We start from the raw sequence: 27,121 nt of genomic DNA on the forward strand, positions 1-27,121 counted from the left end.
TCACTTATCGCACGCATTTTGCTGCTATCGTTCATTACCATTAGTGGCCTGAGAGCACATTGTGGCAGGGTTATCTCCTATCGTTCATTACCATTAGTAGCCTATATTAGAGAAACGTGAAATTTTAAATGAAATCAGTTTGTTAAAAGGGGTGATTTTTAACGGGATGATTGATGACTACAACCATTAAACTAGTAGCAGTTTAAAGGATCATTTAAAAAACAAAATGTGGAGCAGATTGTTATAAACGTTTTGTTCTATTATCGTTTACACATCAAATCAGGAAACTTATCAAAATGTATCGGGTTTCTGTCCATATCGCCCAGCTCCAGTATAACACATCAAATCAGGAAACTTATCAAAATGTATCGGGTTTCTGTCCATATCGCCCAGCTCCAGTATAACACATCAATGGATACAGATGGTTTCTGTCCATATCGCCCAGCTCCAGTATAACACATCAATGGATACAGATGGTTTCTGTCCATATCGCCCAGCTCCAGTATAAAACATCAATGGATACAGATGGTTTCTGTCCATATCGCCCAGCTCCAGTATAACACATCAATGGATACAGATGGTTTCTGTCCATATCGCCCAGCTCCAGTATAAAACATCAATGGATGCAGATGGTTTCTGTCCATATCGCCCAGCTCCAGTATAAAACATCAATGGATACAGATGGTTTCTGTCCATATCGCCCAGCTCCAGTATAAAACATCAATGGATACAGATGGTTTCTGTCCATATCACCCAGCTCCAGTATAAAACATCAATGGATACAGATGGTTTCTGTCCATATCGCCCAGCTCCAGTATAAAACATCAATGGATGCAGATGGTTTCTGTCCATATCGCCCAGCTCCAGTATAACACATCAATGGATGCAGATGGTTTCTGTCCATATCGCCCAGCTCCAATAAGGGCAAAACATCAATGGATGCAGATGGTTTCTGTCCATATCGCCCAGCTCCAGTATAACACATCAATGGATGCAGCTGGTTTCTGTCCATATCGCCCAGCTCCAGTATAACACATCAAATCAGGAAACTTATCAAAATGTATCGGGTTTCTGTCCATATCGCCCAGCTCCAGTATAACACATCAATGGATGCAGCTGGTTTCTGTCCATATCGCCCAGCTCCAGTATAACACATCAAATCAGGAAACTTATCAAAATGTATCGGGTTTCTGTCCATATCGCCCAGCTCCAGTATAACACATCAAATCAGGAAACTTATCAAAATGTATCGGGTTTTTGTCCATATCGCCCAGCTCCAGTATAACACATCAAATCAGGAAACTTATCAAAATGGATCGGGTTTCTGTCCATATCGCCCAGCTCCAGTATAACACATCAAATCAGGAAACTTATCAAAATGTATCGGGTTTCTGTCCATATCGCCCAGCTCCAGTATAACACATCAATGGATACAGCTGGTTTCTGTCCATATCGCCCAGCTCCAGTATAACACATCAAATCAGGAAACTTATCAAAATGTATCGGGTTTCTGTCCATATCGCCCAGCTCCAGTATAACACATCAAATCAGGAAACTTATCAAAATGTATCGGGTTTTTGTCCATATCGCCCAGCTCCAGTATAACACATCAAATCAGGAAACTTATCAAAATGTATCGGGTTTCTGTCCATATCGCCCAGCTCCAGTATAACACATCAAATCAGGAAACTTATCAAAATGTATCGGGTTTCTGTCCATATCGCCCAGCTCCAGTATAACACATCAATGGATACAGCTGGTTTCTGTCCATATCGCCCAGCTCCAGTATAACACATCAAATCAGGAAACTTATCAAAATGTATCGGGTTTCTGTCCATATCGCCCAGCTCCAGTATAACACATCAAATCAGGAAACTTATCAAAATGTATCGGGTTTCTGTCCATATCGCCCAGCTCCAGTATAACACATCAAATCAGGAAACTTGTCAAAATGTATCGGGTTTCTGTCCATATCGCCCAGCTCCAGTATAACACATCAAATCAGGAAACTTATCAAAATGTATCGGGTTTTTGTCCATATCGCCCAGCTCCAGTATAACACATCAAATCAGGAAACTTATCAAAATGTATCGGGTTTCTGTCCATATCGCCCAGCTCCAGTATAACACATCAAATCAGGAAACTTGTCAAAATGTATCGGGTTTCTGTCCATATCGCCCAGCTCCAGTATAACACATCAAATCAGGAAACTTATCAAAATGTATCGGGTTTTTGTCCATATCGCCCAGCTCCAGTATAACACATCAAATCAGGAAACTTATCAAAATGTATCGGGTTTCTGTCCATATCGCCCAGCTCCAGTATAACACATCAAATCAGGAAACTTATCAAAATGTATCGGGTTTCTGTCCATATCGCCCAGCTCCAGTATAACAGGCAAAACATCAATGGATGCAGATGGTTTCTGTCCATATCGCCCAGCTCCAGTATAAAACATCAATGGATGCAGATGGTTTCTGTCCATATCACCCAGCTCCAGTATAAAACATCAATGGATACAGATGGTTTCTGTCCATATCGCCCAGCTCCAGTATAAAACATCAATGGATACAGATGGTTTCTGTCCATATCGCCCAGCTCCAGTATAAAACATCAATGGATACAGATGGTTTCTGTCCATATCGCCCAGCTCCAGTATAAAACATCAATGGATACAGATGGTTTCTGTCCATATCACCCAGCTCCAGTATAAAACATCAATGGATACAGATGGTTTCTGTCCATATCACCCAGCTCCAGTATAAAACATCAATGGATACAGATGGTTTCTGTCCATATCGCCCAGCTCCAGTATAAAACATCAATGGATACAGATGGTTTCTGTCCATATCGCCCAGCTCCAGTATAACACATCAATGGATACAGATGGTTTCTGTCCATATCGCCCAGCTCCAGTATAAAACATCAATGGATACAGATGGTTTCTGTCCATATCGCCCAGCTCCAGTATAAAACATCAATGGATGCAGATGGTTTTTGTACTGAATCTACGTCCTAAAGTGACTTGTCAGTACGGCTGAACGTCGTGACGTTCGTAAACAACATTTATACCAGCTCCTGGATCTGCTGGTTGGAAGGGTTTTGGTAGAAGAGAACTGAGGAGCATTCTCAACTGGTTGGTCATGTGTTCTGTTGGACTTTTTTTGTTTTTTGTTTTCTTCCTGTAAGTTCGGGGTCCTCCATGTGTCTTCCATGTGTCCTCCATGTGTCTCCCACATGTCTCCCATGTGTCCTCCATGTGTCCTCCATGTGTCTTCCATGTGTCCTCCATGTGTCCTCCATGTGTCTTCCATGTGTCCCCCATGTGTCCTCCATGTGTCTTCCATGTGTCCTCCATGTGTCTTCCATGTGTCTTCCATGTGTCTTCCATGTGTCCTCCATGTGTCCTCCATGTGTCCTCCATGTGTCTTCCATGTGTCCTCCATGTGTCCTCCATGTGTCCTCCATGTGTCTTCCATGTGTCCTCCATGTGTCTTCCATGTGTCCTCCATGTGTCTTCCATGTGTCTTCCATGTGTCCTCCATGTGTCCCCCATGTGTCCCCCATGTGTCCTCCATGTGTCTTCCATGTGTCCCCCATGTGTCTTCCATGTGTCTTCCATGTGTCCTCCATGTGTCTTCCATGTGTCCCCCATGTGTCTTCCATGTGTCTTCCATGTGTCCTCCATGTGTCCCCCATGTGTCCCCCATGTGTCCTCCATGTGTCTTCCATGTGTCCCCCATGTGTCTTCCATGTGTCCTCCATGTGTCCCCCATGTGTCCCCCATGTGTCTTCCATGTGTCTTCCATGTGTCCTCCATGTGTCTTCCATGTGTCCCCCATGTGTCCTCCATGTGTCTTCCATGTGTCCCCCATGTGTCCTCCATGTGTCCTCCATGTGTCCTCCATGTGTCTTCCATGTGTCTTCCATGTGTCCTCCATGTGTCCTCCATGTGTCCCCCATGTGTCTTCCATGTGTCCTCCATGTGTCCCCATGTGTCCTCCATGTGTCTTCCATGTGTCCCCCATGTGTCTTCCATGTGCCCCCCATGTGTCCTCCATGTGTCCCCCATGTGTCCTCCATGTGTCCCCCATGTGTCCCCCATGTGTCCCCCATGTGTCCTCCAAGTGTCTCCCACATGTCTCCCACATGTCTCCCATGTGTCCTCCATGTGTCCTCCATGTGTCCCCCCATGTCCAAGCAGAACCAAACACAACTCACCTCCTAGTGGCCAGGATTCAGAACTGTTTGTCTTCCATGTGTCTTCCATGTGTCTTCCATGTGTCCTCCATGTGTCCTCCATGTGTCTTCCATGTGTCCTCCATGTGTCCCCCATGTGTCCTCCATGTGTCTTCCATGTGTCCTCCATGTGTCCTCCATGTGTCCTCCATGTGTCCCCCATGTGTCTTCCATGTGTCTTCCATGTGTCCTCCATGTGTCTTCCATGTGTCCCCCATGTGTCTCCCACATGTCTCCCATGTGTCCTCCATGTGTCCTCCATGTGTCCCCCCATGTCCAAGCAGAACCAAACACAACTCACCTCCTAGTGGCCAGGATTCAGAACTGTTTGTAATAGAAGACTGATTTAAAAGGTGAAAGAACAATAAAGTTGATTCAAAATACAACTCTTGCTCTCCTTGATATTTCCACAACAGCTGGTATTCAAACTTTTTCAGCCCATTTCTTCCGTCAGAATGTCCAAAGACATTTTCCGCAATATTTTTTTGCGACCCCAAATCGAATGACCTTAAAAATCGGTACATTTTGATTATTACATCAACAAATAATCTTAAATTCATTACATTTTCACCTCTCATCAAAATGAAAAGAAATCAATAAATACAGTTACTGAATAAAACATGTATTTTTATTTTATTTAAATGATCTTTCTCAAAAACGTTATATAACGTTATATAACGTTTATAAAACGTATATATTGTCCCATACAATAATTTGTACTCTTATTTTTTGGTTCCAATTTATAACATTTTAGTATCTTTTTTTTTGGGGGGGGGGGGGGGGGGGGGGGGGGGTGACCCCACTGCAGTTCCTGGGTCACGACCCTGACTTTGAATACCTCTGCACTAGAGTGACATTGAGGGTCTAATGAATGAACTGAAGAACTAAAAAGGTCAAACACCTGACAGGATGCCTTGTTTCCATGGTGATGACGATTCCTTCTTCTTGGTTCCCTTTCCGCATTCTGAGCATATTCTTGAAGCACCTCTCAGGGTCAACACGAGGGAGATGCATTCTAGGTCAGAATGATGCTCAGATCAGAGATAAAAAACTAATATAAACTCAGCAACAAAAAAAAGAAATGTCCTCCACTGTCAACTGAGTTTATTTTCAGAAAACTTAACATGCGTAAATATTTGTATGAACATAACAAGATTCAACAACTGAGACATAAACTGAACAAGTTCCACAGACATGTGAATAACAGAAATTGAATAATGTGTCACTGAACAAAGTGGGGGGGGTCACAAATCAAAAGTAACAGTCAGTATCTGGTGTGTCGATCAGTTGTTGTTTCCATCCTGTACCTGTCCCGCAGGTGAAATGTTTGGATGTACCGATCTGTGCAGGTGTTGTTACATGTGGTCTGCCACTGTGAGGACGATCAGCTGTCTGTCCTGCCTCACTGTAGCTCTGTCTTAGGCGTCTCACAGTACGGACATTGCAATTTATTGCCCATGGCCACATCTGCAGTCCTCATGCCTCCTTGCAGCATGCCTAAGGCACGTTCACGCAGATGAGCAGGGACCCTGGGCATCTTTCTTTTGGTGTTTTTCCAGAGTCAGTAGAAAGGCCTATTTAGTGTCCTAAGTTTTCATAACTGTGACCATAATTGCCTACCGTCTGTAAGCTGTTAGTGTCTTAACAACCGGTTCCACAGGTGCATGTTCATTAATAGTTTATGGTTGATTGAACAAGCATGGGAAACAGTGTTTAAACCCTTTACAATGAAGATCTGTGAAATTATTTGGATTTTTACAAATTATCTTTGAAAGACAGGGTCCTGAAAAAGGGCTGTTATTTAATATTTTTTTTAAATATATATTTAAAGAAAAGATGTGCGGATGAAAGGATACTAACCTTTGACCTTAGTGATGACGGTGCCGGCAGCCCTGAGGATGTCTACAGAGTTGAGGGTCTGGTGTTTGCCGATGACAGACTTGAGAACACGGAGCAGCTCCCTCAACCGCTCCTGTACCCGCTGAGGGAGTCTCTCGTGGCTTTCTGGAAGAGAGGACAAGGAGAAATAGATCTGTCAAGTAACACTTTTTTTTAAAATTAAAAACAGATGAGAAAGAATAACAGATCTGTCAAGTAAGTATATTAACATAGGAAAGAAATCTGAAACAATAATGAATGCACCACAGTCACCAAACACAAACTCCTAAATATGTCAGGTACGTGACGGTTCCCCACTGAGAAGCCTGAAGGAAAGATAATCACCACCCAGCCTGTTAGGTCTAACTGTTTTGTAGTGAATTATAGTACGAATATTTTAAAAAAAAATGTTCATTTGGATTTTTTGTTGTTGAAAAGTTTGGAATTTCAACAACTATAGATTCTAGACTACATATGAGCCATATCTGTGAGGGATCAGAACTACGACCGGTTCCATTGTGACCCGTAGGTCACCGATCGGCAGAGAGGATGCAACGCATGGCATTCTTCTTAGTGTTTACTTTACCAGCACCCACATTAGGGACAGCAATAACGGAGGGAGTCTTTAGATAAAGATTATCTGTCTCTGGACTGCGGTTGTGGAAGACAGGAAACTAAAGTAGTTGTGGTTGAGAGAAGGTGTTTGTAATGAAACTATTCCACTTTAGCCAACTCGTTAAAAAAAAAGATTTGACTTGTTTTGTTTTAAACAGTAACACAATATCTCACTGTACAGAGCAACAAGTGATGATTAGGTTAAGTAACTGGCCTCAACTAACCAATCAGGTGATAGGCTAGTACTAGTATAGACTAAGAGTAGGCTAGTCTGTCTTTACGGATCTCCCCTGAATTATAATTTCACTACAAACAGTCTTGACGGATCCCCCCCTGAGTTATCCTTTCACTACGAACCGTCTCCACGGATCTCCCCTGAATTCTAACAGGGTTGTTGACAGCTACACAGTGGGCAGAAACAGCTGAAACGGGAGGGGATGTTGTCTTGTCTCTGTGTGCAGTAATCTGTTGTGGGTCTAGGGATTGGGCACCAGACAGTAGGTGAGTTCATGTCTCACCACCTAGGACTGACGATATGAAACACCAGAGCGGTCTGTTTTTCTACCCTCTGCAGATACAACTGCACTAGGAGGATGAGCGAAGAGGCGGAATGTATTGGAAAGGCAATGGAATTACAGTGGGAGTGAAAACTAGGAGAGCCAGCGTGTGTGTGGGGGGAGCAGGGTCCAACACGCCACCCCCCCTCCTTCCCCTCTCACACACACACATACATACATACAGTCACACACACACACACACACACACACATATACAATCACACACACACACACACACACACACACACAGTCACACACAAACATATACAGTCACACACACACACACAAGCATGGTGTCCACCCATATACAGTCACACATAAACATATACAGTCACACACACACACACAGGCATGGTGTCCACCCATATACAGTCACACACACACACAGGCATGGTGTCCACCCATATACAGAGGAAATGTTCAGTATTTTCAGAAAATATTTTGGGTGGAAGTGGTTGAGGTGAACTCATGAACCTGAATGACAGTTTCATTACAGACACCTTAGTATTAGTAACACAGCATATAAACATAGTGCTGCTAGTTTATAGTGAAACTTCCAGCACAGAAACATGATGAATCCACAGGCTAGCACTCCGCACGAGAAGAGAACAGCCGTGAGACTAAGAGAAACATCCTCCAGTCAAACAAAATTAGGCCTAATCTACCCTCCTCCTTCTCCTATTCTTCCTCCTCATCCTCCCCCTCTTCCTCCTCCCTGAGCTCTAGTGTTCCATTTAAAGGAAGTAAGGGAGATAATTGGCTAGGCTAAACCTTTGAACATAAATTGGCTGACCCTCCACCCACCCTCCTTGGCTGGACTAGTCACTACAACTCCCTGGACTGGTCACTACAACTCCCTGGACTGGTCACTACAACTCCCTGGTCTAGTCACTACAACTCCCTGGTCTAGTCACTACAACTCCCTGGTCTAGTCACTACAACTCCCTGGTCTAGTCACTACAACTCCCTGGTCTAGTCACTACAACTCCCTGGTCTAGTCACTACAACTCCCTGGTCTAGTCACTACAACTCCCTGGTCTAGTCACTACAACTCCCTGGTCTAGTCACTACAACTCCCTAGTCTAGTCACTACAACTCCCTGGACTGGTCACTACAACTCCCTGGGCGAGTCACTACAACTCCCTGGACTGATCACTACAAATCCCTGGGCTGGTCACTACAACTCCCTGGGCTGGTCCCTGGACTAGTCACTACAACTCCCTGGTCTAGTCACTACAACTCCCTGGTCTGGTCACTACAACTAACTGGTCTAGTCACTACAACTCCCTAGGCTAGTCACTACAACTCCCTGGACTAGTCACTACAACTCCCTGGGCTGGTCCCTGGACTAGTCACTACAACTCCCTGGGCTAGTCACTACAACTCCCTGGACTAGCCACTATAACTCCCTGGGCTAGTCACTACAACTCCCTGGGCTAGTCACTACAACTTCCTGGACTGGTCACTACAACTCCCTGGGCTGGTCACTACAACTCCCTGGGCTGGTCACTACAACTCCCTGGGCTGGTCACTACAACTCCCTGGGCTGGTCACTACAACTCCCTGGGCTGGTCACTACAACTCCCTGGGCTGGTCACTACACCTCCCTGGGCTGGTCCCTGGACTAGTCACTACAACTCCCTGGACTGGTCACTACAACTCCCTGGACTAGTCACTACAACTCCCTGGAATAGTCACTACAACTCCCTGGACTAGTCACTACAACTCCCTGGACTAGTCACTACAACTCCCTGGACTAGTCACTACAACTCCCTGGACTAGTCACTACGACTCCCTGGGCTGGTCACTACGACTCCCTGGACTAGTCACTACAACTCCCTGGACTAGTCACTACAACTCCCTGGACTAGTCACTACAACTCCCTGGACTAGTCACTACAACTCCCTGGACTGGTCACTACAACTCCCTGGTCTAGTCACTACAACTCCCTGGACTAGTCACTACAACTCCCTGGACTAGTCACTACAACTCCCTGGACTGGTCACTACAACTCCCTGGTCTAGTCACTACAACTCCCTGGACTAGTCACTACAACTCCCTGGACTAGTCACTACAACTCCCTAGGGTGGTCTCTAAACCATATTGTTTACATGAAGACCCCTTGCTGACACAACCGAGGGCACCCTGTCTTTTGGTTCTGTGTGTGTGTATGTGTGTGTGTGTGTGTGTGTGTGTGTGTGTGTGTGTGTGTGTGTGTGTGTGTGTGTGTGTGTGTGTGTGTGTGTGTCGAGTGAGATATCTGACCCCCCTAAGCCACCCATGCTTCCCGCTCAGTCTGTCTAATGTTTGTTTACCCCCAGATCAGGCCCTTGGCGATACCCCTGCCTGCTCGTCTAAACCCTGACCAGAGTCGATTCCAGTCACATTCCAGTACAATTGGACATGGAAATCCTCCGTCCACAGGAATGCAATTCAATTTCGGTTTTGGTTTGTTCACACCCAGATCAGGCCCTTGCCTCTCAACTTGATCCTCTGCTCAACGTACCCGACACACACCCCTCCTCTTCCAAGGGAGTAGTCTCGGTGTTAACCAGAGTTGAGGTTTGCTCATGTCTCTATAGGAATGCAATTCAATCCCTGAATTGGCTGGGCCTGTTATTGCTTTGCTGTCTAAGAGGAAAAACCTCTTCACTATCTGAGAAAGAGAAAAAAAAAGATAAGACTTTGCAATGTTATAATGAACTCATAACTAGACTTTAAATGACCTTGAGTTACGCATTTCAAATGTGTGTCATCGAACATAAAGGAGTGTTAAAGTTCCGTGTAAAAGGACCCATGAACCAACACCATCTGAAGTTCATAGGCACTCCTCCCATGAGGTGTACAATTAAAACCTATATAGTTTTTGTTATATTAAGTTTAAATATACATTTTTCCTAAAATTTAGAAATAAGCAAAAAAGGCTTGAGTTCTGGTCAAACATTCTCTACTATTAGTTGACTAAATATCATAACATTTAGATTTTCATTCTGCTGAAATTATTTTCATTCTGTAAGTTTAATAAATCAGACACAAGAGGTATGTGGCAGGGTCTACAGTCAATCACGGATTACAAAGAGAAAACCAGTCCCGTCGTGGACCAGGATGTCTTGCTCCCAGACAGACTAAATAACTTTTTTGCTCGCTTTGAGGACAATACAGTGCCACTGACCGCCCCGTAGCACTCACTTCCGTCACCATGAAGTGCTTTGAGAGACTAGTCAAGGACCATATCACCTCCACCCTACCTGACACCCTAGACCCACTCCAATTTGCTTACCGCCCCAATAGATCCACAGACGATGCAATCACAACCACACTGCACACTGCCCTAACCCATCTGGACAAGAGGAATACCTATGTGAGAATGCTGTTCATCGACTACAGCTCAGCATTTAACACCATAGTACCCTCCAAACTCGTCATCAAGCTCGAGACCCTGGGTCTCGACACCGCCTTGTGCAAATGGGTACTAGACTTCCTGATGGGCCGCCCCCAGGTGGTGAGGGTAGGTAACAACATCTCCACCCCGCTGATCCTCAACACTGGGGCCATCAAAGTGTGGTGTCAGGAAAATAACCTCATACTCAACGTCAACAAAACAAAGGAGATGATTGTGGACTTCAGGAAACAGCAGAGGGAGCAGCCCCCTATCCACATCGACGGGACAGTAGTGGAGAGGGTAGTAAGTTTTAAGTTCCTCGGCGTACACATCACAGACAAACTGAATTGGTCCACCCACACAGACAGCATCGTGAAGAAGGCGCAGCAGCGCCTCTTCAACCTCAGGAGGCTGAAGAAATTCGACTTGTCACCAAAAGCATTCACAAACTTCTACAGATGCACAATCGAGAGCATCCTGTCGGGCTGTTTCACCGCCTGGTACGGCAACTGCTCCGCCCACAACCGTAAGGCTCTCCAGAGGGTAGTGAGGTCTGCACAACGCATCACAGGGGGCAAACTACCTGCCCTCCAGGACACCTACACCACCCGATGTCACAGGAAGGCCATAAAGATCATCAAGGACAACAACCACCCGAGCCACTGCCTGTTCACCCCGCTATCATCCAGAAGGCGAGGTCAGTACAGGTGCATCAAAGCTGGGACCGAGAGACTGAAAAACAGCTTCTATCTCAAGGCCATCAGACTGTTAAACAGCCACCACTAACATTGAGTGGCTGCTGCCAACACACTGACACTGACTCAACTCCAGCCACTTTAATAATGGGAATTGATGGGAAATGATGTAAATGTATCACTAGCCACTTTAAACAATGCTACCTAATATAATGTTTACATACCCTACATTATTCATCTCATATGTATACGTATATACTGTACTCTATATCATCGACTGTATCCTTATGTAATACATGTATCACTAGCCACTTTAAACTATGCCACTTTGTTTACATACTCATCTCATATGTATATACTGTACCCGATACCATCTACTGTATCTTGCCTATGCTGCTCTGTACCATCACTCATTCATATATCCTTATGTACATATTCTTTATCCCCTTACACTGTGTACAAGACAGTAGTTTTGGAATTGTTAGCTAGATTACTTGTTGGTTATTACTGCATTGTCGGAACTAGAAGCACAAGCATTTCGCTACACTCGCATTAACATCTGCTAACCATGTGTATGTGACAAATAAATTTGATTTGATTAGATTTCTCTCTCTCGCTCCATCTCTCCCTGTCGCTCCATGTCTGCATGTCTCTCTCTCAATTCAATTCAATTCAATTCAAGGGGCTTTATTGGCATGGGAAACATATGTTAACATCGCCAAAGCAAGTGAAGTAGATAATATACAAAAGTGAAATAAACAAATATGTGTCTCTAATATGGTCATACATTTGGCAGGAGGTTAGGAAGTGCAGCTCAGTTTACACCTCATTTTGTGGGCAGTGAGCACATAGCCTGTCTTCTCTTGGGGGCCATGTCTGCCTACGGTGGCCTTTCTCAATAGCAAGGCTATGCTCACTGAGTCTGTACATAGTCAAAGCTTTCCTTAATTTTGGGTCAGTCACAGTGGTTAGGTATTCTGCCGCTGTGTACTCTCTGTTTAGGGCCAAATAGCAATCTAGTTTGCTCTGTTTTTTTTGTTAATTCTTTCCAATGTGTCAAGTAATTATCTTTTTGTTTTCTCATGATTTGGTTGGGTCTAGTTGTGTTGCTGTCCTGGGGCTCTGTGGGGTGTGTTTGTGTTTGTGAACAGAGCCCCAGGACCAGCTTGCTTAGGGGACTCTTCTCCAGGTTCATCTCTCTGAAGGTGATGACTTTGATATGGAAGGTTTGGGAATCGCTTCCTTTTAGGTGGTTATAGAATTTAACGGCTCTTTTCTGGATTTTGATAATTAGCGGGTATCAGCCTAATTCTGCTCTGCATGCATTATTTGGTGTTCTACATTGTACACGGAGGATATTTTTGAAGAATTCTGCGTGCAGAGTCTCAATTTGATGTTTGTCCCATTTTGTGAATTCTTGGTTGGTGAGCGGACCCCAGACCTCACAACCATAAAGGGCAAATGGGTTCTATAACTGATTCAAGTATTTTTAGCCAGATCCTAATTGGTATGTTGAATTTTATGTTCCTTTTGATGGCATAGAATGCCCTTCTTGCCTTGTCTCTCAGATCGTTCACAGCTTTGTGGAAGTTACCTGTGGCGCTGATGTTTAGGCCAAGGTATGTATAGTTTTTTGTGTGCTCTAGGGCAACGGTGTCTAGATGGAATTTGTAGTTTTGGTCCTGGCGACTGGACCTTTTTTGGAACACCATTATTTTGGTCTTACTGAGATTTACTGTCAGGGCCCAGGTCTGACAGAATCTGTGCATAAGATCTAGGTGCTGCTGTAGGCCCTCCTTGGTTGGTGACAGAAGCACCAGATCATCAGCAAACAGCAGACATTTGACTTCAGATTCTAGCAGGGTGAGGCCGGGTGCTGCAGACTTTTCTGGTACCCTCGCCAATTCGCTGATAAATATGTTGAAGAAGGTGGGGCTTAAGATGCATCCTTGTCTCACCCCACGGCCCTGTGGGAAGAAATGTGTGTGTTTTTTTGCCAATTTTAACCGCACACTTGAAGTTTGTGCATATGGATTTTATAATGTCATAAGTTTTACCCCCAACAGTCGAAGGCTTTTTTGAAATCAACAAAGCATGAGAATACTTTGCGTTTGTTTTGGTTTGTTTGTTTGTCAATTAGGGTGTCTCTCTCTCTCTCTCACCCTGTCTCTCTCGCTCTCACCCTGTCTCTCTCTCTCACCCTGTCTCTCTCTCACCCTGTCTCTCTCTCTATCCCCGTCTCTCTCTCTCTCTCTATCCCTGTCTCTCTCTCTCCCCATTTCTCCCTGTCTCTTCCTCTCTCTCCGTCTGTCTCTCACGCTCCATCTCTTCCTCAATTGTGTTGTTTTTTCTATTAGAAAAGTGTGATCTTGAAAACATGAAGAAAAAAAACTGGGAAAACAAAACAGAGAAACCGTAATTTGAAGAAAAAAAATGTAACAGATTTTATAGTTAATTACACATCTCAGATAATTAGACAAAACCCATACTGTAATCTAAATCTTCTTCCATATGCCTGTGGTCTTGTTGAGTCCTTTGTGATAAAGCCAATCTGGAGCCAGTGATACTGCGGCAGGCCAGGCTGTTGAGTTGAAGAAGCCTCAGGCCTCAGGCCTCAGGCCCGCCCGCCGGCTTACAACAACATACAATCAACTGGCCTGTCTTGACCTGCCTATTCTCTCTACACTAGTCCATCTACAGCCTTCAAGCACAGTCACACACAGTCACACACACAGTCACACACACACACACACACACAGTCACACAGTCACACACATACAATAATAGTTTAGCTCAGTGAGTCATTGAGTTTCAGAAAAGGCATTTCTCCAATCGAATTCTAAAGGGCCAAATGTTCCAAATGGAACCCTATTCCCTACATACTTCCAGAGCCCCCATGGACCCTGGTCAAAAGTAGTGTACTGGAAAGGGAATAGGGGCATTATATGGGACCCCGAGTTACTTCAGGGATTCTTACTCTCCGTTGCCTTTCTCTGCTTGTCAATTTCAGGCAGTAAATGAGACCGAAAGAGAGAGAGAAAGAGACAGACACAGAGAGAGACACACAGAGACAGATACAGAGAGAGACAGAGAGCGAGAGACAGAGAGAGAGACAGAGAGAGAGACAGAGAGAGAGAGACAGAGAGAGAGAGACAGAGAGAGAGACAGAGAGAGAGAGACAGAGAGAGAGACAGAGAGAGAGAGACAGAGAGAGACACACAGAGACAGAGACAGACAGAGAGAGAGAGACAGAGAGAGAGAGAGACACAGAGAGAGACAGAGAGAGACAGAGAGAGAGAGAGAGAGAGAGAGAGACAGAGAGAGAGAGAGAGAGAGACAGAGAGAGAGACAGAGTGTGTGTGTGTGTGTGTGTGTTTCAACACTAATGCTTTTTACAGTTGCACTTCAGGGCTTAGTCTTAGTCTAAGGCAAACATCTTGGTGTTTGTGGTCTGAAACCTGTTCGCTCCTGTATCAGCCGTTGTTGAATCAATTCAAACGTCTGGAGTATATTGGCTCTCTGGTCCTTTGTGAGCCTTTAGCCTACAGGGAGAGAGTGTGTTGTTGAAGGGGGGAAAAACAAACATCTTTCAGGTCAGAGGTCAGTGTCTGTGTCTGTGTCTGTGTCTGTGTCTGTGTCTGTGTCTGTGTCTGTGTCTGTGTCTGTGTCAGTGTCAGTGTCAGTGTGTGTCTGTGTCTGTGTCTGTGTCTGTGTCAGTGTCAGTGTGTGTGTCAGTGTCTGTGTCTGTGTCTGTGTCTGTGTCTGTGTCTGTGTCTGTGTGTGACTATGCCAGCAGTATCCTAGAAAATGTATTACAAATCTCCATTGGAAAAAAAACACAAAAAAAACTATCTGGTGCCTCAAGTGACAACTTAGCAACACTCAGCCTAATAAGGTCTGGTGGTTTACAGTCTAGACCCAGAGAGAAGACGCTTACTGGGCCTAAATCACATCTAATTCACATTTTATTTGTCACAATGTCGCCGAATACAACCTTACAGTGAAATGCTTACTTACAGGCCCTTAACAAACAATGCAGTTTTAAGAAAATACACAAAAAAGTAAGTAATGAAAAATAACAAATAATTAAAAAGCAGCAGTAAGATAACAGTGTGGAGGCTATATACAGAGTATTACGGTACAGAGTCAATGTGGAGGCTATATACAGAGTATTACGGTACAGAGTCAATGTGGAGGCTATATACAGGGTGTTACGGTACAGAGTCAATGTGGAGGCTATATACAGGGTGTTACGGTACAGAGTCAATGTGGAGGCTATATACAGGGTGTTACGGTACAGAGTCAATGTGGAGGCTATATACAGGGTGTTACGGTACAGAGTCAATGTGGAGGCTATATACAGGGTATTACGGTACAGAGTCAATGTGGAGGCTATATACAGAGTAGTACGGTACAGAGTCAATGTGGAGGCTATATACAGGGTGTTACGGTACAGAGTCAATGTGGAGGCTATATACAGAGTATTACGGTACAGAGTCAATGTGGAGGCTATATACAGGGTGTTACGGTACAGAGTCAATGTGGAGGCTATATACAGGGTGTTACGGTACAGAGTCAATGCGGAGGCTATATACAGGGTGTTACGGTACAGAGTCAACGTGGAGGCTATATACAGGGTGTTACGGTACAGAGTCAATGTGGAGGCTATATACAGGGTGTTACGGTACAGAGTCAATGTGGAGGCTATATACAGGGTGTTACGGTACAGAGTCAATGTGGAGGCTATATACAGGGTGTTACGGTACAGAGTCAATGTGGAGGCTATATACAGGGTATTACGGTACAGAGTCAATGTGGAGGCTATATACAGGGTCCTACGGTACAGAGTCAATGTGGAGACTATATACAGGGGGTACTTGTACAGAGACAAAGTGGAGGCTATATACAGGGTGTACTGGTACAGAGTCAATGTGGAGGCTATATACAGGGTGTTACGGTACAGAGTCAATGCGGAGGCTATATAGTCTGTCTGTTTACTGTCTGGATCGTTTGCCATCTGTGTTACTGTCTGCATTAGGGTATTTCTTAAAAAAATAGTCCGGAATGTGTGGTGTCTGGAGTCCGGACCGTGTGGTGTCTGGAGTCTGGACCGTGGGGTGTCTGGAGTCTGGACCGTGGGGTGTCTGGAGTCTGGACCGTGTGGTGTCTGGAGTCTGGACCGTGTGGTGTCTGGAGTCTGGGCCGTGTGGTTTCTGGAGTCTGAACCGTGTGGTGTCTGGAGTCTGGACTGTGTGGTGTCTGGACCGTGTGGTGTCTGGAGTCTGGACTGTGTGGTGTCTGGAGTCTGGACTGTGTGATGTCTGGAGTCCGGACTGTGTGGTGTCTGGAGTCTGGACCGTGTGCTGTCTGGAGTCCGGACCGTGTGGTGTCTGGAGTCCGGACCGTGTGGTGTCTGGAGTCCGGACCGTGTGGTGTCTGGAGTCCGGACCGTGTGGTGTCTGGAGTCCGGACCGTGTGGTGTCAGGAGTCCGGACCGTGTGGTGTCTGGAGTCCGGACCGTGTGGTGTCTGAACCGTGTGGTGTCTGGAGTCCGGACCGTGTGGTGTCTGGAACGTGTGGTGTCTGGAGTCCGGACCGTGTGGTGTCTGGAGTCTGGACCGTGTGGTGTCTGGAGTCCGGACCGTGTGGTGTCTGGAGTCCGGACCGTGTGGTGTCTGGAGCCCGGACCGTGTGGTGTCTGGAGTCCGGACCGTGTGGTGTCTGGAGTCCGGACCGTGTGGTGTCTGGAGTCCGGACCGTGTGGTGTCTGGACTGTGGGGTGTCTGGAGTCCGGACCGTGTGGTGTCTGGAGTCCGGACCGTGTGGTGTCTGAACCGTGTGGAGTCCGGACTGTGTGGTGTCTGGAGTCTGGACCGTGTAGTGTCTGAACCGTGTGGAGTCCGGACTGTGTGGTGTCTGGAGTCTGGACCGTGTGGTGTCTGGAGTCCGGACTGTGTGGTGTCTGGACTGTGTGGTGTCTGGAGTCCGGACCGTGTGGTGTCTGGAGTCCGGACCGTGTGGTGTCTGGAGTCCGGACCGTGTGGTGTCAGGAGTCCGGACCGTGTGGTGTCTGGAGTCCGGACCGTGTGGTGTCTGAACCGTGTGGTGTCTGGAGTCCGGACCGTGTGGTGTCTGGAACGTGTGGTGTCTGGAGTCCGGACCGTGTGGTGTCTGGAGTCTGGACCGTGTGGTGTCTGGAGTCCGGACCGTGTGGTGTCTGGAGTCCGGACCGTGTGGTGTCTGGAGCCCGGACCGTGTGGTGTCTGGAGCCCGGACCGTGTGGTGTCTGGAGTCCGGACCGTGTGGTGTCTGGAGTCCGGACCGTGTGGTGTCTGGAGTCCGGACCGTGTGGTGTCTGGACTGTGGGGTGTCTGGAGTCCGGACCGTGTGGTGTCTGGAGTCCGGACCGTGTGGTGTCTGAACCGTGTGGAGTCCGGACTGTGTGGTGTCTGGAGTCTGGACCGTGTGGTGTCTGAACCGTGTGGAGTCCGGACTGTGTGGTGTCTGGAGTCTGGACCGTGTGGTGTCTGGAGTCCGGACTGTGTGGTGTCTGGACTGTGTGGTGTCTGGAGTCCGGACCGTGTGGTGTCTGGAGTCAGGACCGTGTGGTGTCTGGAGTCCGGACCGTGTGGTGTCTGGAGTCCGGACCGTGTGGTGTCTGGAGTCCGGACCGTGTGGTGTCTGGAGTCCGGACCGTGTGGTGTCTGGAGTCCGGACCGTGTGGTGTCTGGAGTCCAGACTGTGTGGTGTCTGGACTGTGGGGTGTCTGGAGTCCGGACTGTGTGGTGCCTGGACTGTGGGGTGTCTGGACTGTGGGGTGTCTGGTCTAGAGGTGTGTCTGGACTGTGGGGTGTCTGGTCTAGAGGTGTGTCTGGACTGTGGGGTGTCTGGTCTAGAGGTGTGTCTGGACTGTGGGGTGTCTGGTCTAGAGGTGTGTCTCCTCTCTTAACAAGGAAAAAGGAGAGGAAAAGGTGGAGAGGAGGAACAGGACATCACAAATTAGGATGAAACACACACACACAAACACACACACACACAAACACACACACACACACACAAACAAACTGTGAACTGTCTAGAAATTATTAGAAAGACTCCACCTCTAGACCTCATTGACCGTCCACAACAACCTGATCTACAACAACAGAATCTACCTCTAGACCTCATTGACCGTCCACAGCAACCTGATCTACAACAACAGAATCTACCTCTAGACCTCATTGACCGTCCACAGCAACCTGATCTACAACAACAGAATCTACCTCTAGACCTCATTGACCGTCCACAGCAACCTGATCTACAGCGACAGAATCTACCTCTAGAACTCATTGACCGTCCACAGCAACCTGATCTACAACAACAGAATCTACCTCTAGACCTCATTGACCGTCCACAGCAACCTGATCTACAGCGACAGAATCTACCTCTAGACCTCATTGACCGTCCACAGCAACCTGATCTACAACAACAGAATCTACCTCTAGACCTCATTGACCGTCCACAGCAACCTGATCTACAGCGACAGAATCTACCTCTAGACCTCATTGACCGTCCACAGCAACCTGATCTACAGCGACAGAATCTACCTGTAGACCTCATTGACCGTCCACAGCAACCTGATCTACAGCGACAGAATCTACCGTCCACAGCAACCTGATCTACAACAACAGAATCTACCTCTAGACCTCATTGACCGTCCACAGCAACCTGATCTACAACAACAGAATCTACCTCTAGACCTCATTGACCGTCCACAGCAACCTGATCTACAGCGACAGAATCTACCTCTAGACCTCATTGACCGTCCACAGCAACCTGATCTACAACAACAGAATCTACCTCTAGACCTCATTGACCGTCCACAGCAACCTGATCTACAGCGACAGAATCTACCTGTAGACCTCATTGACCGTCCACAGCAACCTGATCTACAGCGACAGAATCTACCTCTAGACCTCATTGACCGTCCACAGCAACCTGATCTACAGCGACAGAATCTACCTCTAGAACTCATTGACCGCCCACAGCAACCTGATCTACAACAACAGAATCTACCTCTAGACCTCATTGACCGTCCACAGCAACCTGATCTACAACGACAGAATCTACCTCTAGACCTCATTGACCGTCCACAGCAACCTGATCTACAGCGACAGAATCGACCTAAACCAGGGGTGTCCAACATGTAATTCGAACAGCCCACCTATGAGTATTTGCTAATCAATTCTCAAAGTACATGCATTATTTCATGTGTTCCATCGCAAACTGTTATAAACACAAAGCTCCCGGCTACTATCCAATCAAAGCCAAATAGACATCATCCCATCCCTGGTTGGCCACTGTTTCTCTTAAAAAGCAAAACGCAACACAACATGTGCCAATGAACTTCCAGCAATACTTCCTGTCCGTCTGTTTGGTTAGCACGTTTTGTCTACCGTACGTCGCCATGGTAGCGATGTTAATGATAACCGGTGTCTTGTGGGTAAAACAGAAAGACTTTCCCCATAACCTTCACAATTAAATGTACATTTCAAATTAGGTTTACCTGACAGAACTACAGTAGGCTATATCATGAATGTTTGTATCAATTGGGTGCCAACTGCAATTGTTTTTGCAAACTCTGTCATGACATGTTCTACTGCCTAACAGCAGAAACATTGCTAGACCGACACATTCCTTTCTTGCTAGATGAGCAATTAAAGGGTAATTACACACAAAAAACATCTAAATTAAAATTTTTTGGGGGGGAATAAGAAATGGACATGGATTGAGAACCTACACGCCCCTACTTCTCCCTCATGCCACTACACTGGAGGCAAATGTTAAAGGCTGTGGCTTCTGGCCCTGTTGTAAAAACTATTTTACAGCCAGATGAATTCCATAACTACTAAACAAGAAACAGACAAACAGCTACGTCACCCATATTCAAGAACAAACCAATTCCCAATTCTTATTTTTAGTTATTTATCTGTTATTTTACCAGGTAAGTTGACTGAGAACACGTTCCCATTTGCAGCAACGACCTGGGGAATAGTTACAGGGGAGAGGAGGGGGATGAATGAGCCAATTGTAAACTGGGGATTATTAGGTGACCGTGATGGTTTGAGGGCCAGATTGCGAATATAGCCAGGACACCGGGGTTAACACCCCTACTCTTACAATAAGTGCCATGGGATCTTTAATGACCTCAGAGAGTCAGGACACCCGTTTAACGTCCCATCTGAAAGACGGCACCCTACACAGGGCAATGTCCCCAATCACTGCCCTGGGGCATTGGGATATTACTTTAGACCCGGGGAATGATCTATAGAGGCCCTATGATCTGGAACTCACTCCCACTTGATTTTGCCAAGCTATCTGTAAGGACAGACGCTGGGAGACGAGAAGCAAGTACAGGGAGTGAACATTTAAAAAATAACCGATATGAAACAAGGACAGAGTCTAGACAGGGGAAACATAACGACAATAGTGCTGACACGGGGATCAAACCGAGGAACAGACAGATATAGGAGGGGCAATCACCAAAGTAATGGAGTCCAGGTGAGTCCAAAGACGCGCTGGTGACAGGTGTGCATAATGATGGGCAGCCTGGCGCCCAAAAGTGCCAGGGAGGGGGTGCGGGAGCAGGTGTGACAGTACTGGGCGAGCCTGACTGGCCAGTCGAGACATGGGAGTCGGCGAGCCGGCTGAGGCATGGGAGCCTGACGAGCCGGTTGAGGCGTGAGAGCCTGACGAGCCAGCTTCGGCACGGGAGCCTGACGAGCCGGTTGAGGCATGACGTAGGGTGGGAGCCTGCCGAGCCAACCGAAGCAAGGAAACTTCTCAAGCCAGCTAAGGCGTGGAAGCCCGACGAGCCGGCTGTGGCAACCCCGGTTCCTTCGACAACGACACCCGGACCTGACGTCACCAACAAAAAAAACCTGATGCGTCAAATTGTGGTGTCAGCATTCTGTAAGGACAGACGCTGGGAGACGAGAAGCAAGTACAGGAAGTGAACATTTAAAAAATAACCGACAAGGACAGCGTCTGGACAGGGGAAACATAACAACAATAGTGCTGACACTGGGATCAAACCGAGGAACAGACAGATATAGGAGGGGCAATCACCAAAGTAATGGAGTCCAGGTGAGCCCAAAGACACACTGGTGCGCATAACGATGGTGACAGGTGTGAATAATGATGGGCAGCCCTCAAGCACCAGGGAGGGGGAGCGGATGCAGGCGTGACCACTATCCCCGTCGGTGTAAAAATATATAATCTAAGAGGCACCGCAGGTCCATCGCAGGTCTGCACCCCAAGTAGCTTGACTTTCTGTTTAGATGCTCTATTCCTTTATCTCTTTAGCATCTAGTTTTTATGTTATTGTTTGTTTGTCCACACGGCTGAATCTGAGTGATTAATGACCAATGGGAGGGGGTTACTCGACAAGCAATTTTAGGCTCTTTTCCTGCACATACTGTTGATTTTTTTTTCTCACTGTGTACCAACAGTCTTTCTATTTGTGCAAATAAACTAAAGTGTGGTTTTGTAATTGACAGAGGGATATTGTCTGTGGCTTCTGACTAGGCTTGGGCGATGTCCTCTTTATACCATATACCCAAGTATTTCAAAATACAGGCGGTATGACTTTCAAAAACTGTCAAAAAATATATTTAAAAAAAAAATATGTTGTAATATTTTTTGCCGTGCTATAAATTAAATATAACTATAAAAGAAGTCTAAGACGTGTCAAATGAATTATATCCACCTCAGGGCTCCAGCATTTGGTTTGTTAACGTGCTAGCTAAGTGGCTAGATGTCAAGATCAAGCTTCCTGGTTACAGCAGAGACATTCCATCTCCTCCTGGATCAACGTCCCTGTTGCCTAAATTATTTTGTGCACCAAAAAAATAGTGCCCCTCGTGTGCACTTCTGGTAATACCGTATACTCCGGGAATGGTATTATATGCCGGTGTGACAATCTGGACACCACCCAACCATACTTCTGACCCTGTTGTGAAGTGTGGTTTTCTAATAGTACAAATAGAAAAACCACTGTATGCAATGCATCTAGGGGTCTAAGTCACTGCCTCTGGAGCAGATGCACTCTGTACTAGAGGCTGACACAGGGGAACAGGATCCCTGTGGACTGTAGCCTGGCCTGGGGTGGGTCTAGGGGTCTAAGTCACTGCCTCTGGAGCAGATGCACTCTGTACTAGAGGCTGACACAGGGGAACAGGATCCCTGTGGACTGTAGCCTGGCCTGGGGTGGGTCTAGGGGTCTAAGTCACTGCCTCTGGAGCAGATGCACTCTGTACTAGAGGCTGACACAGGGGAACAGGATCCCTGTGGACTGTAGCCTGGCCTGGGGTGGGTCTAGGGATCTAAGCCACTGCCTCTGGAGCAGATGCACTCTGTACTAGAGGCTAACACAGGGGAACGGGATTCCTGCTGGAATGGGAGTGAAGTTCAGGACAGGAACTTCTCCCTTCTCCCAACAGTAACACGCGTTCTTCTGTCTTCAATCACTATTAAAACAATTAGAATAGGCCTTTATCAGCTGGGCAGGCAATGAAAAGTACTGTAGCTAGCTAACAGCTAACAGAAGGGCAGGCAATGAAAAGTACTGTAGCTAGCTAACAGCTAACAGCTGGGCAGGCAATGAAAAGTACTGTAGCTAGCTCACAGCTAACAGCTTGGCAGGCAATGAAAAGTACTGTAGCTAGCTAACAGGTAACAGGTAACAGATTGGCAGGCAATGAAAAGTACTGTAGCTAGCTAACAGCTAACAGCTGGGCAGGCAATGAAAAGTACTGTAGCTAGCTAACAGGTAACAGCTGGGCTGGCAATGAAAAGTACTGTAGCTAGCTAACAGCTAACAGCTTGGCAGGCAATGAAAAGTACTGTAGCTAGCTAACAGCTAACAGCTTGGCAGGCAATGAAAAGTACTGTAGCTAGCTAACAGCTAACAGCTGGGCAGGCAATGAAAAGTACTGTAGCTAGCTAACAGCTAACAGCTTGGCAGGCAATGAAAAGTACTGTAGCTAGCTAACAGCTGGGCTGACAATGAAAAGTACTGTAGCTAGCTAAATCAAATCAAATCAAATGTATTTATATAGCCCTTCGTACATCAGCTGATATCTCAAAGTGCTGTACAGAAACCCAGCCTAAAACCCCAAACAGCAAGCAATGCAGGTGTAGAAGCACGGTGGCTAGGAAAAACTACCTAGAAAGGCCAAAACCTAGGAAGAAACCTAGAGAGGAACCAGGCTATGTGGGGTGGGATTTGATTTGATGAACCCAAAAGGACATAAGCGGTCGCTTAGGGCCCCAGGCAGACAGAGGGCCCCTGACCAAATCTCACTTAGGGCCCCCAAAAGACTAAAGCGGGCTCTGTATTCTGATTTATGCTTGTTAAAATGAATACGGTACAGGACAGGAGTGATTTTTATCGGACCGGACAAGAAAGTTGCCGGGTAAAAAAAAAATGGGTAAGAATTTGAGAGGACAGAACAGGAATTCATTTGAACTCAGGAGTCGAACTCTACTCTACACTGTTGCCAGAATGGGCCAACATGAATCCGGCTCACTGCTCTTTAGGTATTTTCTTCTCAAACTTTAACCTCTCTATCCAGCAAAAATGATTTTTTTTTAATGACTGGCAGGAGCCTGTTTAAAGCCCGTCTTTTAGAGAGAGCTTTGTGCTTCACACCATGCTACAAGCGACACTGACATGCCACAGTACGAACAGAATAACACAAGAGCCAGCATGTGCCTCTCTGAATCTCTATTTCAATTCAAAGAGCTTTATTGGCATGGGAAACATATGTTAACATTGCCAAAGCAAGTGAGGTAGATAATATACAATACAAGTTAAATCAACAATGCAAAGTTAACAGTAAACATTACACATACAGAAGATCCAAAAGAATAAAGACATTTCAAATGTCATATTATGTCTATATGCAGTGAGGTAACGATGTGCAAATAATTAAAGTACAAAAGGGAAAATAATTACAAATAAATATGGGTTGTATTTACAATGGTGTTTGTTCGTCACTGGTTGCCCATTTCTCGTGGCAACAGGTCACATATCTTGCTGCTGTGATGGCACACTGTGGTATTTCACCCAGTAGATATGGGTGTTTATCTTACAGGGTAATGCGTACGGCCCAGTACATTACTGAGACCAAGCTTCCTGTCATACAGGACCCTATATACCAGGCGGTGTCAAGAGAAAGCCCCAAAAAATCGTTAAAGATTCCAGTCACCCAAGTCATAGACTGTTCTCTCTGCTATCCTACAGCAAGCGGTACCGGAGCGCCAAGTCTAGGTCCAAAAGGCTTCTTAACAGCTTCTACCCACAAGCCATAAGACTCCTGAACATCTAATCAAATGACTACCCAGACCCCTCTTTTACACTGCAGCTACTCTCTGTTTATTATCTATGCATAGTAACTTTAATTCTACTTACATGTACATATTACCTCAATTACCTTGACTAACCTGTGCCCCCACACATTGACTCTGTACTGGTACCCCCTGTATATAGCCTCCACATTGACTCTGTACCGTAACCCCCTGTATATAGTCTCCACATTGACTCTGTACCGGTACCCCCTGTATATAGTCTCCACATTGACTATGTACTGTAACACCCTGTAAATAGCCTCCACATTGACTCTGTACCGGTACCCCCTATATAGAGCCTCCACATTGACTCTGTACCGTAACACCCTGTAAATAGCCTCCACATTGACTATGTACCGGTACCCCCTGTATATAGCCTCCACATTGACTCTGTACCGGTACCCCCTGTATATAGCCTCCACATTGACTCTGTACCGTAACACCCTATATATAGCCTCCACAGTGACTCTGTACCAGTACCCCCTGTATATAGCCTCCACATTGACTCTGTACTGGTACCCCCTGTATATAGCCTCCACATTGACTCTGTACCGGTACCCCCTGTATATAGCCTCCACATTGACTCTGTACCACAACACCCTGTATATAGCCTCCACATTGACCCTGTATATAGCCTCCACATTGACTCTGCTAAGCTAACGCTGTGTAGCTGTTGAGTCACTGACCTAGTGGACAGGACAGGGGGAGCGCTAAGCTAGCGCTGTGGAGTCACTGACCTAGTGGATAGGACAGGGGGAGCGCTAAGCTAACGCTGTGTAGCTGTGGAGTCACTGACCTAGTGGACAGGACAGGGGGAGCGTTAAGCTAACGCTGTGTAGCTGTGGAGTCACTGAGGGGATCGCTAAGCTAACGCTGTGTAGCTGTGGAGTCACTGAGGGGAGCGCTAAGCTAACGCTGTGGAGTCACTGAGGGGAGCGCTAAGCTAACGCTGTGGAGTCACTGACCTAGTGGACAGGACAGAGGGAGCGCTAAGCTAACTCTGTGGAGTCACTGACCTAGTGGACAGGACAGGGGGAGCGATAAGCTAACACTGTGTAGCTGTGGAGTCACTGACCTAGTGGACAGGACAGGGGGAGCAGAGGGGAGCGCTAAGCTAACACTGTGTAGCTGTGGAGTCACTGACCTAGTGGACAGGACAGGGGAAGCGCTAAGCTAACACGGTGTAGCTGTGGAGTCACTGACCTAGTGGACAGGACAGGGGGAGCGCTAAACTAACGCTGTGGAGTCACTGAGGGGAGCGCTAAGCTAACGCTGTGTAGCTGTGGAGTCACTGAGGGGAGCGCTAAGCTAACGCTGTGTAGCTGTGGAGTCACTGAGGGGAGCGCTAAGCTAACGCTGTGGAGTCACTGACCTAGTGGACAGGACAGGGGGAGCGCTAAGCTAACCTTGTGTAGCTGTGGAGTCACTGACCTAGTGGACAGGACAGGGGGAGCGTTAAGCTAACGCTGTGTAGCTGTGGAGTCACTGAGGGGATCGCTAAGCTAACGCTGTGTAGCTGTGGAGTCACTGAGGGGAGCCCTAAGCTAACGCTGTGGAGCCACTGACCTAGTGGACAGGACAGGGGGAGCAGAGGGGAGTCCTAAGCTAACGCTGTGTAGCTGTGGAGTCACTGAGGGGAGCCCTAAGCTAATGCTGTGGAGCCACTGACCTAGTGGACAGGACATGTGGGAGCAGAGGGGAGCCCTAAGCTAACGCTGTGTAGCTGTGGAATCACTGAGGGGAGAGCTACATTAAGGCTGTGTAGCTGTGGAGTCACTGAGGGGAGCGCTAAGCTAACGCTGTGTAGCTGTGGAGTCACTGAGGGGAGCGCTAAATTAAGGCTGTGTAGCTGTGGAGTCACTGAGGGGAGCGCTAAATTAAGGCTGTGTAGCTGTGGAGTCACTGAGGGGGAGCGCTAAATTAAGGCTGTGTAGCTGTGGAGTCACTGAGGGGAGCGCTAAGCTAACGCTGTGTAGCTTTGGAGTCACTGAGGGGAGCGCTAAATTAAGGCTGTGTAGCTGTGGAGTCACTGAGGGGAGCGCTAAGCTAACGCTGTGTAGCTTTGGAGTCACTGAGGGGAGCGCTAAATTAAGGCTGTGTAGCTGTGGAGTCACTGAGGGGAATGCTAAATTAAGGCTATGTAGCTGTGGAGTCACTGACCTAGTGGACAGGACAGGGGGAGCGCTAAGCTAACGCTGTGTGGCTGTGGAGTCACTGAGGGGAGCACTAAATTAAGGCTGTGTAGCTGTGGAGTCACTGACCTAGTGGACAGGACAGGGGGAGCGCTAAGCTAACGCTGTGTGGCTGTGGAGTCACTGAGAGGAGCGCTACATTAAGGCTGTGTAGCTGTGGAGTCACTGAGGGGA

At 46.8% G+C, this 27,121-nt stretch overlaps 1 protein-coding gene across 4 annotated transcripts in view; it reads right to left on the reverse strand.

The window, feature by feature from the left end:
- The window catches only part of LOC110530853 (rho GTPase-activating protein 29), an 82,021-nt gene that overhangs the window by 53,096 nt on the left and 1,804 nt on the right, over window positions 1–27,121 (reverse strand). For all 4 annotated transcript variants that reach the window (XM_036986631.1, XM_036986630.1, XM_036986628.1 and 1 more), the window contains exon 3: window positions 6,100–6,243. In XM_036986631.1, the coding sequence (XP_036842526.1) occupies window positions 6,100–6,243 (144 nt within the window). The remainder of the gene's footprint in view (window positions 1–6,099; window positions 6,244–27,121) is intronic.

Source organism: Oncorhynchus mykiss, chromosome 8 (genome assembly GCF_013265735.2).
Source record: "Oncorhynchus mykiss isolate Arlee chromosome 8, USDA_OmykA_1.1, whole genome shotgun sequence".
NCBI lineage: Eukaryota > Metazoa > Chordata > Actinopteri > Salmoniformes > Salmonidae > Oncorhynchus > Oncorhynchus mykiss.